The 17475-nt window shown below is 34.2% G+C and overlaps 2 protein-coding genes across 3 annotated transcripts in view; one reads left to right on the top strand and one right to left on the bottom strand.

Moving 5' to 3' along the window:
* Positions 1 to 11942, top strand: part of ptpn4b (protein tyrosine phosphatase non-receptor type 4b) — a 33668-nt gene extending 21726 nt beyond the window's left edge. For both annotated transcript variants that reach the window (XM_042712379.1, XM_042712380.1), the window contains exons 16-27: positions 4108 to 4267; positions 4357 to 4437; positions 5239 to 5295; positions 5568 to 5724; positions 5826 to 5998; positions 7293 to 7383; positions 7472 to 7533; positions 7630 to 7776; positions 8725 to 8853; positions 8933 to 9081; positions 9191 to 9326; positions 9889 to 11942. In XM_042712379.1, coding sequence (XP_042568313.1) covers positions 4108 to 4267; positions 4357 to 4437; positions 5239 to 5295; positions 5568 to 5724; positions 5826 to 5998; positions 7293 to 7383; positions 7472 to 7533; positions 7630 to 7776; positions 8725 to 8853; positions 8933 to 9081; positions 9191 to 9326; positions 9889 to 9987 — 1441 coding nt within the window. In that variant the 3' untranslated portion in view covers positions 9988 to 11942. The remainder of the gene's footprint in view (positions 1 to 4107; positions 4268 to 4356; positions 4438 to 5238; positions 5296 to 5567; positions 5725 to 5825; positions 5999 to 7292; positions 7384 to 7471; positions 7534 to 7629; positions 7777 to 8724; positions 8854 to 8932; positions 9082 to 9190; positions 9327 to 9888) is intronic.
* A 314-nt stretch (positions 11943 to 12256) lies between these two features.
* Positions 12257 to 15757, bottom strand: LOC109047310 (keratin, type I cytoskeletal 13-like). The gene is made up of 8 exons (XM_019065015.2): positions 15274 to 15757; positions 14650 to 14732; positions 14226 to 14382; positions 13499 to 13663; positions 13294 to 13419; positions 12807 to 13027; positions 12664 to 12716; positions 12257 to 12493 (listed from the first exon to the last, which is right to left on the bottom strand). Exons 1-8 carry the CDS (start codon positions 15688 to 15690, stop codon positions 12387 to 12389), a joined length of 1329 nt encoding a protein of 442 aa, XP_018920560.2. The 5' UTR covers positions 15691 to 15757; the 3' UTR covers positions 12257 to 12386.
* Between the last annotated feature and the right edge of the window lie 1718 nt (positions 15758 to 17475).

Raw genomic sequence — 17475 nt, 5'->3', positions numbered from 1 at the left:
TTACATAAGACATACTGTACATCTGTTTGTTATCACAAACTTTCATCCTGTCCAATCTCTCATACAACTCAACCCAACACATTGGGTTTCTTGGCCTTAGTGGTTACCATGGTGTTAGGCAGTGTGTTTCAACCTATTGTGAAGATAAACCACATGAATGTATCCCCCAGTGCTGCTAGTAAGCAAAATGATATGATGCTAAAACTAGTTTGTTTGACTTCCACATTGTATTGTTTGCTTATGTGTTTCTTGTAAAAATTCTTTGTTTAATAGATCACTTATCTATTACAACTTTCGTCCTGTTGTGTACGGTTGGATAATTTGAATATTTGCATTCAAAGACAGCATAATTCTAGATTTTGATCTGCCCAATGATGCGTTTTCAGCACACAAAGGCTGGACTTATGTTAGCACCACATTGTAAACGCACACTCTCACTGGCAACTTGAGGTTTAATATCGTGTGACCACACACCTCTGACGAAATGACACGTTCATGGTTCGATACTGTTTTCACACACATTTCAGTTTGAAAACATTTGAACTAGGGGAAATTGCTTTCAGCTTTGCGGTGGGCACAGTGTGGTGTGTTACGGTGACACGGCTGATTGAATTCACGCCGGTGAACCCAGCATCATTTTCCACTGGAATAAGCTGTGACCACACATTTCCTTTTTCTCAGATCATACCATCTCATTTCACAATGTCAGAATTTCCAAATCTAGGCTGTCCAGTTCACTTTCGATTCATCATGTGCGTCGTTTGCACTTTGATGTAGAGTTCTCATGTTCTACATTAAGATTAGAGTGTTAAAGAAAGAGTCTTGCTTCTTATCTCTTTTTTTGACCTGATTGTGAAAAGAAATGGCTGTGCTTGCAAGGTGAAATGTGGTAGACTAATCACAGTTCAATTCAAAATTCAGTAGATGTAAGCAAGAATAGCCTATTCAAAACTCAGCATGTAACTAATTGGAAGAAAGTAAGGTCCAATCACAATTCAGTATGCAAATATAACAATGATATCAATGTTAGATTTTTAAAAGGTTAACACTCTTTCAATGTAGGAGTTTTAGAAGTTTGCTACTTTTAAAAGTTAGTACTGCTAACAACTGTTTAGATTTTGTTTAAATGATTGATTGTTTAAAATGGCTAATTTAATTTCCATCATTTTTCTTGTACAGTGTGCAAAATTTAAAAACACAATGTTTACACAAACTATCACATTAAAATCACTTCGTAAGTTTAGTTTATGCGTAAAAAAATTTCATTTTGATCACCTAGTCCTCTAGTTTAGTTAATCATTTGTAAAAACACGTTTGCGCAAACTGTCGTATTCAAATTAATGCATATGTTTATAGTTTAGAGTAAGAATGTTTCAGTACATCAATAGTGACATTTATTGACTGTTTGCATTATTTTTTATTTGTTTGCAATACCAAGTTATTGGAGTCCTATAGGTTAGTTAATCCTTTGTAAAACATGTTTGTGCAAACTGTGGTTTTAAAATTAATTTGTAAGTTTATACTTTATGCGCAAGAATGGTTAAATTTACCAATTGTGACACTTATTGGCAGTTAAAATTTTTTTCTATTTGATCATTTAGTTATTGGAGTCTTGTAGTTTGCTAACGTTTAAGTCATAAAAACATGTTTGCACAAACTATTTCAATCAATGTAATGCATTTATTATTAATTTATAGTTTACGTGTAAGATTGTTACACTTAATGTAAAGTAATAATTTATTGGCGATTTTTCTATATTAGTTTTTATTTATTTGATCACCTATAGTTATTGCAGTCTTGTAGTTAAGTTAATCATTTATAAAAACATGTTTGCGCAAAATATCGCATTCAATTTAATGCGTAAATTTGTGTAAGATAGTTACAGTTAAACAATAACATTTATTGGCCATTTTCGTTATTATTTATTTATATGTTCAACTAGTTTTTGCAGCCCTGTAGTTTAGTTAATAATTTGTAAAACCGTTCTTATGCAAACTATCACAAGTACGCAGTTTCTTTTGCTTGTTTTATGAGGCTCATTGTTTGCGAAAAAAGCTGAAAAAAGATATAAATGCTACACTATAAGACTATATTAGTCTAACTAACTATTTTCAGCAGTAGTTTTCATTAATTTTATCAATTAGTTGCCTAACATTTAATAAAAATGAAATTATCTACAAAAACAAAGTTTGAGTGTTCGTTAAGTTTGTATGTTAAGCGGATGAGGCAAACTGGATGCTAACATTCATTCATTTCATCTGGTTAATGCAAACAATTTTACGCTATTCAGAGTTTTAGACTTGACACATTCAACTGTCACAACCCACAGTTAATCCACACAAAAGACGAATCGGATATCTCTCCCTTCAGCCTGACAGTCCAAACAATCCTGGTCTTGGTTCTAATGGTAAATTTTTTTAGCCTCGTTTGTTTTTATTATGTAAATGTCCTGGAAGCTGGGGCTCTGAGCGCTGTCTGTAGACTGCAGAGCAGAGGGGCTTTCATGCTTGAAATCTGAGCATTCATAATGAGACACTGTGTGTGTGTGTGTGTGTGTGTGTGTGTGTGTGTGTGTGTGTGTGTGTGTGTGTGTGTGTGTGTGTGTGTGCAGACATGGCTTCTCTCTGAGCTACAGTCCTGGGTCTTAATACTCTCCGCCTGCTATGCAAATATGCAGAGCTTTGATAAGTTGTTGGAAATCTTCGCTAAACACCCAGCAGATATACAGCGCTGCTCGTGCCTCCTGCTACTTACTTACAGAACATAAATCATCGCTGTTGCCGAGGCTACGGCATTTTATGAAAAGTCTGGAAATGGGGGAATCAGGGAGAATCAGGTCATCTTACACATGATCCTTGGATGGTTTACAGTTCAGTTTATCCCTGCTTAAGGCAAGGGTTCCCACGGTTATGGGAAAAAAAGTTAAATTAAATTTTAAATTAAATTAAGATTTTTTTATAGTTCAAATATGTAAAATAAATAAATTGGGCCTGGAAAAAACTGAATCAAAGTTGTCTAGTCGCTTCATTCTAAAATATTCAATCTGCTAGAAATTGCTGTTTGTAAGGGCAAAAATCCTAGTCTAGTTAATTATGAAAAATTCATAAGAGAAAAGATGTTTAAGAGGTCAGAGTTTGTCATGTCTTATAATTTTGATGTAATAAAAATGCAAAAAAAAAAAAAAAAAAAAAAAAGTATAAAAAATTAAAGAAAAATAAATAAATAAAATTAATTAATTAAATTAGTACATTTTTATTTTTTTTAAATCAGAAGAAATATTTTTCATCTGTGTTTGATATTTATCAGCCAGTATTGGATATTTAATTTTAAATGTTTGTTTCTTCATATACAGTATAGTGCAAAAAAATGGCAAAATTGTTAAAAAAAAAAAAAATAAAACTTCTGCGTGTTTTGTGGGGGAAAAAAATTGGTTTAGCCATATATTTGTTACAGTCTAAGAGTTGCTTTCTATTGATGGCAATTTTTATTGTTTTTTTTTTTGTGTTTGTTTCATTTTTAATGATTTTATTGCTTAGTTTTTGTGGCACTAGGTTTTTTTATTCATTCGTAAAAACTTGTTTGGACAAACCATTACATTCAATTTAATGCATACATTTATAATTTAAGAATATTATGATTAATCAATTTATTGCCAATTTTTCATCATTATTTTTTATAGTTTTATCACATAGTTATTGAATTTAATGGATAGTGCCAGATTTATCTCTTTAAAGGCATTTTCTTATAGAAAAGGACTCAGCTTATTAATTTTAACTATTCAACTTCTATAGTTATCAATAATTCATACTGTACATTAATAATGAGGTGTGATATTTGTTTCCCTAATAATGCAATAGATGGCGCCAAACACTTACACAAATACTCCTTCATATGACTCATTCAAACACTCTCACAGGAGTAGGTTTTCCAGACTGTTTACTTATTTAGTTATTTACATTGAAATGGTCAGACATTTGATTTATGCATTTTTATGTATTTATTTGATTTATCTTACAGTTACCGGCCCTGACCTCTAAGCTACAATACACCGCCCACAAATGTAATTTGTGATGCATTCATTAATTCATTGTATGAATGTTTTCTCAGGTCTCCTGATGTGACGACAGATGAGCAGCCGCCTGCTCTGCCCCCAAAACAGTCCAGAAGAGACCCTCTGACCCACAACGGCAGATCCCAGTCTCAGCATGAGCTGGACGAGCACCTCAGTGAACTATACAACGTACCTGCGGCGTCAGGAAAGAGCATGGTGAGGAAAACAAACACACACACATGCTACATTGCTACATGTGTTTATCTCTTGTTCATCGTTTCATTCATGTTTGCTTTTTTCCCCAGAATGGAGCTGTGCCTCATGACAATCTTGTTCTGATTAAAATGAGGCCAGATGAAAATGGACGATTTGGATTTAATGTTAAGGTGGCATTTTGGTTATTCAACTACGATTACATTTTTTAGAAGCTAAAATAATAAATCATAAAAAAACTATTCTCGATGTTGTTTTTATATGCAGAATGGTTTAGATGCATAGCACGTGAGATCAAATTTGTCTGCTTTTTAACACAAGCTTTTAACGATATTTTACAATTATTTGCAATTTTACAAATAAAATTTGTTAAATTACAAATTTGTAATTATAATAATCAAAATATATATATATATATATATATATATATATATATATATATAGTATAGATGCATATACAGTATAGTTATATATATATATATATATATACACCCACACACACACACACACACACATGCAATATATAATATATATATATTATATATATATATATATATATATATAGAAAATACATAAAAAATAACAGATATTAATATGAATATAATATAAACATTTTTTGATAATTTCTATATTTTTATACATATATATAAATAATATATTATATATGATAATACATAGTAATTATTATTAAATATTTTTAAAATATGTTTAAATATTACATAGGTATTTGTATATTAATATTTAAAAAATAAATATAATGTTATCACTAGTTCACACACACACACACACACACATATATTATATATATATATACTATATATATATATATATATTATATATAATGTATATTTATATATGATAGTATATGTATATGTGTGTGTGTGTGTGTGTTTACTTCTAAAATATCTTTATAAATGTATGTATTTAAGATGCATGTATTAATATATGTTAATAAATCTCTTCTTCATCCACAGGGTGGCGCTGATCAGAGGATGCCCATCATAGTGTCCCGTGTGGCTCCAGGAACTCCGGTAAGATCATGCTTCACTCACAGATCAGATGATGTTGTGTTTTTATGTCAGGTGACGTGTCTCATTAAAGTCACGAGGTGCTTCAGTAAACAGCAGCTCAGCCCGGTGATGACTGAGTCCTGATTTCATTCCTTTACACAGGGATATTGAAGTCTAAAAGATTTGAAATACAGATTGTTATTTACACAGTATGAATTAAATGTGGATTTTCCATCACTCGCTGTGATTTATATGGCCCTAACATATCATCTGTGACCTTTGACCTCTGTCAGGCTGATATGTGTATGCCGCGCCTCAACGAGGGCGACCAGGTGGTGCTGATTAACGGTCGTGATATATCAGAGCACACTCACGATGACGTGGTTATGCTAATTAAGGCCAGCTGTGAGGACCAATCAGGAGAGCTCATCCTGCTCGTCAGACCCAATGGTATGATCCGCCTGAACGGGGCTCCAAATTAGAATTTTAGTAGTTAAAATTATATGTGAAATCTAAAATACACTCACTTTCTTTCCTTCCTTTTTCTTCAGCCATCTATGACGTGGATGAGGAGCAGGAGAAGTTGGATCTGGAGCCAGATTTCCAGTATATTCCAGAGATATCCGGTCTGGAGCAGTGCCACTCGGAGGCCGATAGTTTGAGATCCTCCATCCAGCTGCTGAGAGACGGCCTTTCCAGCGGCACCGTGCTTGCACAGTTTGATGTAAGTTAGCATAGCACACACACACACATACATATATCCACACACACATACATATATATATATATATTATTAGTATATATATATATATATATATATATATATATATTTATATTATATATATATTATTTATATATTTAATATTTATATTATTTATTTATTTTTTATTTTTTTCACTGTAAATCTGTTTAACTAATAATATTCAGTTGTAAATATTCTAAAATTCCTTATGAAATTATACATTATACATATATTTTTTAATATTTTATTTTTATATATTCATATTTATAAATTAAGTAGTCCATACTTTTAATAAATTTCAACATGCCATAAATTAATTTAATAAATTGCATTGCTGATCTTATATGTCAGATTTATTGCTATATATATTCTAAATAAAAAGGTTTCTTTTAATATATTTATTATTATATATTTACTAAAATCTTTATATTTATTTCAAATATTAAGATATCAATTTTATTTAACCAATAATGGTTTAAGAAATATTAGAAAATTATACAGAAATTATGCAAATTTTAAAGTATTCTGTTTTTATGTATTATATTTTCATATATTAATTTTTATAAACTATAATTAGTCAAAATCAACATCACTGTAGGATTTATTTTAAATTATATAACACATTTATTTGATGTTATTATATATTTATTATAATGTTTGTATTTATTTTGTCACTGTAGATCAATTTTAATAATTTAACAAGTAATATTTTAGGACATATTAGAAAATTAAACAGAAATTATGAACAAGTTTTCTAAAAAATAATTTTGTTTTTATGTTTTCATTTATTAACTATACAGTAGATTTTGTTTTATTCATTTAATAAGTTACAAAATGTCGGAAATGAATATAATAAATTACATTGCTGGTCTTATGTGTCAGATTCATTGATATGTGTACATGTTACATAAATCCATTTTGATTTTCGTGTCTGATTGTTTTTGCTGTCTTCATCTAGAAATCTTACGCTGCGCTGTGTTGTCGGCTGCATTACATTTTAGTCACATCATTTCCTGTTGCTCTTTTCAGGCTGTCTCAATTACTTCCTGTTTGCTGAGCTTGCATTTTTTATGTCATGAACTTGTACTAACTGCAAGCTTAATTTAGCCTGTTTATTGCCAATGATAATAATAATAATAATAGTTATGGAAAATTAAACAAGCCAACATGGCACAGTAACACACAGTAAACCAGATCAAGTTAAAGTCATGTTATTTTTTGTTTAAACCTAGGGAGATATAGTATTTTGTACCCTAAAACTTTTACTTTTTTACAGCAACTGTACAGAAAGCGTCCTGGGATGTCCATGTCATGCGCCAGATTGCCACAAAACGTCTCCAAAAACCGCTATCGGGACATTTCTCCATGTGAGTACACACAGCTTGTGTTTATGTTGGACTCCGAAATGTTTTCGTGATTAGCTGGACATTCAGAACGGTTTATTTTGTGACACAGATGACACCACTCGAGTTGTGTTGAAGGGGACGGACGATTATATCAATGCAAATTTCATTAATGTGAGCATTCATTACTTATTATTGTTATTTACGAATTCATTTGGCAAGTTTTTGTTCTTAGAAACTGATAATCTGTATATATTTGTGTGTTTTCAGATGGAGGTCCCAGGTAAATGTGAAGTAAAGCGGTATATCGCCTGTCAAGGGCCTCTTCCTGGTACCTGCTCTGACTTCTGGCAGATGGTGTGGGAACAGAGCGCCGCCCTAGTGGTCATGCTCACAACACAAGTTGAACGTGGCAGGGTATGGATTTTTCAAAATTTCATCAAATAAAAAATATTCACACTCATAAACGTGATAAAAATTGAGATTTATTTATTGAACTGATTTATTACTTTAATAATATTTTAAGAAATTCTGTAAGAAGCTACAGATGATTTAAACATTTTTATGTATGTTATTTTTATACATTTCAAGTAATTAACATTTTAATAGATCACAAATTTTAATATTTTAATCATTCAGTAAATTACAAATTATATGTGTGTGTATACATTTATTCAGTCACTGTAGATCCATTTTAATTATTAAACTAATGAAAATTAATGGATATAAGAAATAATAGAATAAAATAATTCTAAATTCTCTAGGAAATATAAAAAAAATCCTTTGCATTTTTTATTTTTAAAAACTATAAATAGTCAAACATCAACAATTGGTAATTTAATATGTTTAATAAATTGCAAAATGTCATGAATGACTTTAATAAGTTACAAATAAATTACTTTTCTGGTCTTTTGTGTCAGATAAATTGCTATGCCTTATTCTTAATAAAAAAAATTGTTTGTTTTTTAATTTTGAAATCTCTAATAATTTTATCTAGTTTTATTGTTTGTTTCAATAATCAAAATGAAAACATTTATAAACAGCTTTTCCTTTCTATTGATGCAACCAAGGCCTTGAGGGCGGGGCCTAAATATGAATTATTATTAAACACTAAACATGAATTAAACATTATTTTTGGCTAAGTGTGTTCCAAAGTCAAACAATCCAATCAAATCCTGACAGATACATTAAGTCCCACCCTACATTACTTGTGTTTTAAAGTTTATTTTAAAAGTAAATGTCACTTTACGGAAGTTAAATGATATGAAAATGCCATTTTTTGACATTTTTGCTTTGCTTTTGCCTTCCACATGGTTGTGTTCTGATTTATAGCAGTGATTTTGTCATTGACATTTTTTGTTTTAGGTGAAATGTCATCAATACTGGCCAAACGTTTCGTCAAGTGGCACCTACGGAGGCTTTCAGGTTACATGTGTGTCAGAGGAAGGGAACTCGGCGTACCTGCTCAGAGATTTGACGCTTACACACCTGGAGGTGACACATCTCTTTACATGTTTCATATTCTTAGTGTAAATGCATTTCTGTGCTAATATCTGCTTGGATATTTGTACAGAGTAAAGAAGAAAGGCAGATTTGTCAGATGCAGTACATGGCGTGGCCTGACCATGGCGTCCCAGATGACTCGTCGGACTTCCTGAACTTTGTCAGTCAAGTACGCAGCAAAAGAACCGACGCATCTGAACCTGTGGTGGTTCATTGCAGGTCAGACCTGAAAAATGTCGCAACAGTATCATCAATCGACATCCCGAAGGCTCAAAAACACCATAATGGTGATCAAAATGTTTATTGACTCCACCCCTTTTTCTTTCAGCGCTGGGATTGGTCGAACCGGGGTGCTTATCACTATGGAGACAGCGATGTGTTTGATAGAAAACGGTCAGTCGGTGTATCCCTTAGACATCGTCAGAACCATGAGAGACCAGCGTGCCATGATGATCCAGACTCCTGTGAGTAGTCTAGTCCACATTGCATCTCCTTCTGGCCAAGAACCGCCCACTTAGACAGGAAGAGACTGTTTGATTGACAAGTAAAGTTACGTTTAGCATGTATGTACTGTAGATGCGCATTTATCGCAGAAGCTTTTTCTAAAAACTATTTATAGCGGTGAATTAATACAAACAGACTCTCTAAAAATTGCGTCAAACCAATTAATTTAATTGGATCGAATGATCCACTTATGTTATGTTTAGTACGTAGTAAATACAGATGCACATTTATGGAAAGTGCTTTTGCACCAAAACTATTTATAGTTCTACCATGAGCTACAGTTAAAATTTAGTTGACTTGTCGTTAAGTATCTCAAACTACACTCATAAATATAAAAAAAATTGACGTTACAAAATTCGCAACATTGGTTAATCCAACAATAAATTTTTTCTTGGTGGACTGGTACAGAAAAAGTCAAAAATTGTGTCAGGCCAGCTAATCCCATTATGCATATGCATAAATACAGTTTTGTTTATTTGTAGTGCAGCCGAGTCACTTGTTGTCCATTTTGTTTGTTTGCAGAGCCAGTACCGTTTTGTCTGCGAAGCGATTCTGAAAGTTTATGATGAGGAGCTTGTAAAGCCATTTGAGACTGAGCCTCCGGTCGAAAAGGAAGAATGAACACTGCCCTTCAGCATTTCTGAGGTTCTTCTGTGATTTACAACTACTGCCAGTGAGATCTGCGCTCAGCTCGCTGTCGCCCCCCTGCTGGAAGTCAGTGGACATGACCACCTGCAAGCTAGAATACAGACGAAAAAGCACTATTGCACTTTACAGCGACAAACAATGACTTAAGGAAATTTTTCATTACAAAAAAAAAACAGTATCAGGTTACTGATGAGTAGGTTCGGTTAATAATGTTAATTATTTGAGTTAGAGAAAGAAATTTGCTTTTGCTTTTGTGCCAAAAGCTGAAATGAGCCACAGTCCATGTCAGAATTAACTCTTGCAACTAATGACAGCACGTTTTATGTTTTATTTATTTGTTTTGGGGGATTTTTAACAGTGGACTTGAACAATAGGTGCAACAGGTGCTCTGCCCATTTTCTTCCCTTTTCCTGACTGTGACTGTAATTGTTTTAACGTTTACGTTCAAAACAGAAGTCAAAATAGTTAACTTTTTTTTAAATTGTCAAACAAAAACAAAGCTTTTAACGATACACATTTCATTAGTTTTTACCCTGGCGCTGCAAATATAGTCTTTCATAAAGTACTTTAGACTTTTGTAAAGTACTTTCTTTACTTGATCAAGTTTCCATGGTAACATTAAAGTTCTCTATAAATTTAGCGAAATTAACAGGCCACCTGCTGCATTAAATATGAGCCATGGTGAAGATGTTTCTTGCTGCCAAATTTCACAGCTGTTTGCCTCTAAAACCAGTTGGTACGTCGCTTTGGCTAATCGCTATTTATTGCAAGGCTACATGTAGTACGTAAAACGGCTGGCGTTTTGTATCATTAAATATGCATCAGGCAGCTGTTCCTCTTTCAGATCCATGTTTGCCGGATCTTTGAAGCATATTGTTTAGAAAATAAAGCTGTGAATTTCACATTAGCTTCGTTGGCGGAAACTTGATACTCAATTGATAAGTATGGACGCAAATTAAATGTTTACTGTACGATTTAGTCTAGCGTTTTCTCTGGTTAGCATAAAGATCATCTCATATTCCCAATTACCAATTTTCTTCCATGTTTACGATCAAATTTTCAAAACCTCTACTGTAAGAAATCTATTACCTTCAGATTTTAGTTGGTCATCCTGTACGAATAATTTTGTGTTTTTGGTTGAGAAGAAATATCTGCTCCACTCTCTGAAGATACCGGTTTTAATTCTGCTTATCATTGGTTGTGCTTATCCATATCTCCTCTTCTCTAACTAGTTACCAGTTAGATATTACCTGCAATGTACTCGAAAGGTGGTCATAGTTCATTTAGTACTTGCTATGACTGTATAGATGATACAGAACTTATTGGCTGGTTTAACGTTTTATTAACCGCAAGTGCAAATTTAAAAAATCAATGAATTTAATTAATTTTTAGTTTTAAGTTAACATTTTCTGCATTCTGAAGAGAAAGGATACGTATGAATTATGGAGGAAATTTTTTTCATGTGACACTCCGGACCATCTTAATTGTTTGCGAATTATTTTACAAACATTTTCCTCCATACGATGTTTTGCGGTGCCATTGCGCAAAAGATTTGGCGTCAAGGACCAATCCCGCCCACCGTTTTGAATGTGAGCTGATTTTGCTTCAGTGTGCGTCGTTATAGCGCAGCAGATAGAAATATACTACCGACGTCCATATGTCGGAAGTGTGGTATTTTTGTATTTAACGAAAACCGGACAAAAAAAGGACAGCACTTTGCAACTGACTGTGGAAGTCAGCTGTGCTACTGTAGAATTTATACTGTAACTGTGTGAGGGGGGAAAATATGCTGTTTAATTATTTATGTTGAACATTTTGTCAAATACGGACACCTGTGGGGTGGGGTGGGGGGGGCTCAACTACATAGTGTCATATGTGAAATACTTGTAAATACAATGTTATATATTAAAAGTGTTCTGAAAAGATAATGGTGGTTATTTTTGTTTTAGTACGTTTTTAAAACGTCAGAAAAGTACAGAGGAAATTGTATGTTATGTTTGTATATCTCCCAGTTGTGTTTGTGTGTTTGTATGTCTATGAGAGAGCGAGTATGTCTTTTGTACATACGGTTTTGTTTCTTATTGGCATACAATACATTTTGAAATTGTGCTTAAATAAGCTGACTCGTCTATTGGCACTTGTGACACGTCAAATCAAATATAATACAGCTCAAACTCCTATTTTCAGTGTTGTTTTTGATAAATATCGACCTACTATTCATAAAGGAATGAAAAAACAAACGTTTAATTTCTCACTTTGCCTTTTTTTATTTTTCTTAGCATTTTACATGAGATGTTGAACAGGGTTAATTTAATCAGCTGTATTGAGGCTGAAAATTCATGCCGGCTTTACAGAGCTCATTGCTGTCATTTTTACTTCTTCACGACCTCGACATCAACATCCTCTGTGCGAGAAACGACCTTTCCATCAACCACTTCTTCGATTACTGTGCGAACACGCTTGGTCACCACAGGTTCAGCTAGAGAGGAAAAAATAAAGAAAAATAGTTAAAAGCTACACAGATGCATCTAATTAAAATTGTTTTAATTGTATTTAAATTTCATTTTATTTTAATTGATTCATGTTGTATTTTATTTTAGTATAAAACACTTTAATATGTATAATACAATTTTACACTAATAAACTTACGCTTGGGGGGAGGAGGAGCTGCTACAACCTCTACAACTTTGATTGTCTGTCTCCTGTAAAAAAAAAAAAAAAAAAAATTACAAGAAACTACAAAACTCTTTAAAAAGACAATTTGATGTTCGTTTGTTTATATATAAACTTACTGAATGTCCTCTCCATCCAGAAGTCTCCTGTACTCTGCGATCTCCATCTCTAGTCTGGTCTTGATGTCCAGGAGCAGTTTGTATTCGTTGCCCTGTCTATCGATGTCCATGCGCACCTGAGAAAGCTCCAACTCCAGATTGTTAATGAAGGCCTGCAATTGGCTGAGCTGGACGCTGTACCGTGACTCTGTCTCTCCCAGTGTGCCTTCCAGTGCCGCTTTCTGTCAAATTATAAAGCATAGAAGAACAGTGAGGGTGTGGGGCTATGCATAATAAATTGCCTAAGTGGCTGCCTCTAGAAGCAGCTATTGCAAAATGTCTTTTTAACATTATTGATCAAAGCTAGTAGAAGCTTATGCATAAAATAATAATTAGGGGTGTGGCTATGCGTGTTGGATCAAATAAAGCTCCCCCTAGTTGTTGTGGAAATGTTTTTAACATTAAATTAATGCTAGAATGAATTTAAACGAGAAAGAAAGACTTTTACCATGCTGAGCTGCGACTGTAGTTCGATCTCCAGGCTCTGAAGTGTCCTCCTGAGCTCGTTGATTTCACTGCGGGACATTGTAATGTCTTCTTGTTTGGTGGATAGCTGCTTGTTCAGATCGTCAAACTGTAGGGAAAGAGGTTTGAGGTCATTTTCTAGCTGATTGTGTATGATTTAACCAATGCAATTAAGAACGAGCACTTACTTTGCCCTTGTACCAGGACTCCATGTCTCTGCGGTTCTTGTCGATGACGCCTTCATATTGCTGTCGGATCTCCTCCATGATGCGGGCCATGTCTTGCTGAGGTGCAGCGTCAACCTCTACGTTTACGTTGCTGGAGGACATTTGAGCACGAAGAGCTGCGAGTTCCTACAGAAAAATGATATAGCTGTTAGCTTATGCACCTTTTCATACATTGCGCATTTTTTTAAAAAGTGGGAATTGCTGTTGTAGGAGATGGACAAGCTTGAGCTTTGACTCTTAAGGTACAGTCACATGAGCGAAATTTCACAGAATAGTTACAATTTGCTTCCTCTAGATGCAGCTAGCAGGAAATATATTTTTTAACAAAATCATAACCAGTAAGAATTTGAGCTGAGAGAAACAGTTAGGGGTGTGGCTATGTGGTTTTGATTAAATAAAGCTCCCCTAGTGGTAGAGGAAATCATTGTTATTTTAATTGCACTTTCACACAAAATTACCATTGGAACAGATTCCTATTGGAGTGGGAAATGTGACTGTACCTTTAAGTTTTGAATGCCAGTGCTCCAGGTAACATTTACAGGCTAATAGTGCCTAATGTTTATAATTACACTTGTTTGGAGAAGATTATTGGTCTGGTGGATTATTGGGTAAAGATCTTGCCTCGCTGCACCAGGTTTGTCCTGCCTGGAGGGCCATTATAAAAAAAAATTAAACATTTTGATCTCACCTCTGCATGGTTCTTCTTCAGGTAGACTAGCTCCTCCTTCAGACCCTCAATCTGCATCTCAAGGTCTGAGCGAGCCATAGTGAGGTTGTCCAGAACCTTCCTTAGACCAGCGATGTCGGCCTCCACTGACTGACGCATGGCTAACTCGTTCTCGTACCTGAAGCCACCAAGAATAACAATGTTAGGCTGGGAATCTAGAAAACCACAAGCGTTAAAATGTTGGGTTTGACATTAACAAGCTCATGAAATTAGGGGAAACCCTTGCTGGGAAAGAACGTTTTACTGGTCTAGACTGGCTGTTTTTTTTTTGTTTTGTTTTTTACTTAATTACTGGAATTAAGATATTAAAGTCAATACAAACTTCATGAAAAGAGGTTTTAAATGAGGGAATAAGAAGGTAAAGTTTTTTGTTTGTTGTACTAACTTGACTCTGAAGTCCTCGGCTGCCAGTTTGGCATTGTCGATCTGAAGGATGATTCTGGCATTGTCCTGGCTGGCAACAATGATCTGAAGACAAACAGATAATGAATTGAGACTCCCTTACAGCTTATGAAAGTAAACCAAACATGTGTATGTGTGTGTGTGTGTGTGTGTGTGTGTGTGTGTGTGTGTATATATATAAAACATGTCTATATAGATTATTACTTTTATTAGTTTTATTTAGTTGTATATATATAAAACATGTCTATATAGATTATTACTTATATTATATTTATATAGTATCTTAGTATTTAAGCTAGTAGCCAATATAAAATATAACCATTACTCTTAAATTACTAATTTACAATATATAAATATATATTTTGTTTTATTTATTTTTTTTATAGTTTTGCTTTTGGTTAAATACGTGACTATCTAGACATATGCAGACTATAGGGATTGATAATGTTTTATTTTATGTTTTAGTTTTATCTATTTTTTATTACGTCAATAAAATATAATAATTATAGTGCTATGGTCATAAGTAGTATAGTTTACTTTTCATTTAAATATTTTCCACGTCGAAAATAATATAAATTCTATAGCTCTGTAATGTAAAATCACTCACTTTTTTGCGCAGATCTTCAATGGTGACGTAATAGTGGCTGTAGTCTCTGGAGACAGGGGTTCTCTTATCGTACCACTCCCGGATCTGGCGCTCCAGTTGCGCGTTGGCTTTCTCCAGGGAGCGCACCTTCTCCAGGTAGGTCGCCAGACGGTCGTTGAGATTCTGCATGGTGGCCTTTTCGTTGGAAGACACACCGAAGCCATTGTCACCGCCGCCGAGCGCGCTGGCCATGTCGAAACCGCCTTTCTGTGAGTAAGAGATGCGCACGCTGGAGCCCCCTGCACCTGCGTAGACACTTGGCGCATGACCGACGGCGATGCGCTTGGAGTATCCCCCGCTGAGCGAGAGCGAGGTGAAGGGACGAGAACTGGAGCTGGACATGCTCTTGCGTGAAAAAGACTGGGTAACCTGAGTCATGGTCTCTGTTTCTGTGGCCTTTGCGCTTTGTTGGATACCTTTGACAGCTGCTTAATGGTTTTGGAGAGCCAAGGATCTTTTTATACAGTTTGAACGAGGGGTGGGGTTATTTCAGCTTGTTTATGTAATGATTATCGGAAAAGCATCAAACAGGTGTGTCCAGGGTGCGCCCGTAAAATGGCCCAGGACAGAGCCCTGAGGCACGCCTTACCTGATCGAGACGATTTTATAGATAAACATTAATTCTAGATTAATTCCCCAGAATTTAAGGGTTGATGGGTCAGGATAGACCTAACAAAAGAATACCACTTTATACGATCGCTAACAATAACAGCCATTAAACTTTACATAAAGCTAAAAAGGTCAGTAGTTCATACTGTCAAAGGTATTATTTTAAATAATTCTTATAAGTACTGCGGCTGACATCCAATAATTAACCACAAAGTATTTATAAAATACAAATACAAATTATTCTAGCATTTTAATAAATGCTGCCTTTACAACCACACATCAAGACTAAAGAAAACATTTGTAGTTAATTTCAAAAAGTAAAATTATATAACTTTTTAAAATCCGATAATTTTTTTTTTACCAATTATTCTTCCATTTTCATGCATGTGCATGCTATTTTGTATAAGTATTTATATAATATATAAAATATATATAACAATATAACGTATGTCAATTTATTAAAAAAATTAAAAAATATATAAAGTGCTTCTTTAAAGTGTTATTTATTTATTCGAAAATAAACGAATATGTATATAATTATTGTAATATACTATATTTATTAAAACAAACCTAAAATAAAGACTTTTCGTCATGTCAAACTTCATAACAATGTTATTTATAAAGTACCTGTGCAGTGACCATGAATGTATGATAATATGATATGGTTATTGCCCTGTTCGGTATGTGCAGAATGAGGACTTTAAGCCAATGTTACTGTCACACCACACCCTTGATGATTAGATGTGAAAGTGCATTTGAGGAATAAGCATGATTTAACTGAATACGATTAAACACTTCAGTCACCGATCATAGTACTTGCATGATGTTGATGCAACACCAAAATTGCACCATAAAACGGAAACATTCTCTTTTAATCCAGCTCCAAATTAAAGTTTTGAAGGAAAATGTGACTCATGTAAGTTAAGTTTGTGATTCAGATCTGAGGGGAAAAGAGCTCACGCAAGGTTTTTGGCCATGAAAACGTTTTTACTTTTTCCCAGTCATTTAAGCGTCATTATCAACCTATTCTAGTGAAGTACACTTTAACCAGCCCAAAGGCATGTAATTACAATGTTTTCGAGTCATGTGTATCTGTGATATGTCCCAGACACACCGTACAAAGGTGAGGTACAGTTACACACGTACAAAATCGTGTTCCCTACATGATCCATGCGCATAATTATTTTGTCTTTCACCTTTCCCTTTGTCATTTCTCTTTCCTTTTCAAACCTGTCGTAGCCTAATTCTTTCATTCGCAGCACTTTTCTCATGCCCTAATGAGGGAGTGTCTCATTCTCCGTGTTATCTTTCCACTCCCGCCCGCATAGCTCGGTTCATCCAGACCGAATCCAGCTCGTCTCTCAGGCGGATGTCAAGGTGTCTCGCGTGCGCTGCTGCTGCAGGTCTCGGCCCGCGCCTGCCCTCTTTCCCCTCTCACACACTTTCACCTTCTCCGTCACCGCTTTCGTGCATCACCACTCCCTTCGGAGTCATGACTTTTTGAAACTTCTTTTGTTGGTGGTGGGTTTACTCATTTGAATCTTTTGTTTGGAT

Source organism: Cyprinus carpio, chromosome A22 (genome assembly GCF_018340385.1).
Source record: "Cyprinus carpio isolate SPL01 chromosome A22, ASM1834038v1, whole genome shotgun sequence".
Classification (NCBI taxonomy): Eukaryota; Metazoa; Chordata; class Actinopteri; order Cypriniformes; family Cyprinidae; genus Cyprinus; species Cyprinus carpio.
This window is presented reverse-complemented; position numbering and strand designations above follow the sequence as displayed.

Bases quoted from the DNA above. Each gene is read 5' to 3' on its own strand.
- LOC109047310 (XM_019065015.2), bottom strand. From the start codon at position 15,690: ATGACTCAGGTTACCCAGTCTTTTTCACGCAAGAGCATGTCCAGCTCC. The intron at 14,733-15,273 runs GTGAGTGATTTT...GTTTGTCTTCAG, and splicing joins TTGAAGATCTGCGCAAAAAA to ATCATTGTTGCCAGCCAGGA. The intron at 12,717-12,806 runs GTAAGTTTATAT...TTTTTTTTACAG, and splicing joins CTGGATGGAGAGGACATTCA to GAGACAGACAATCAAAGTTG.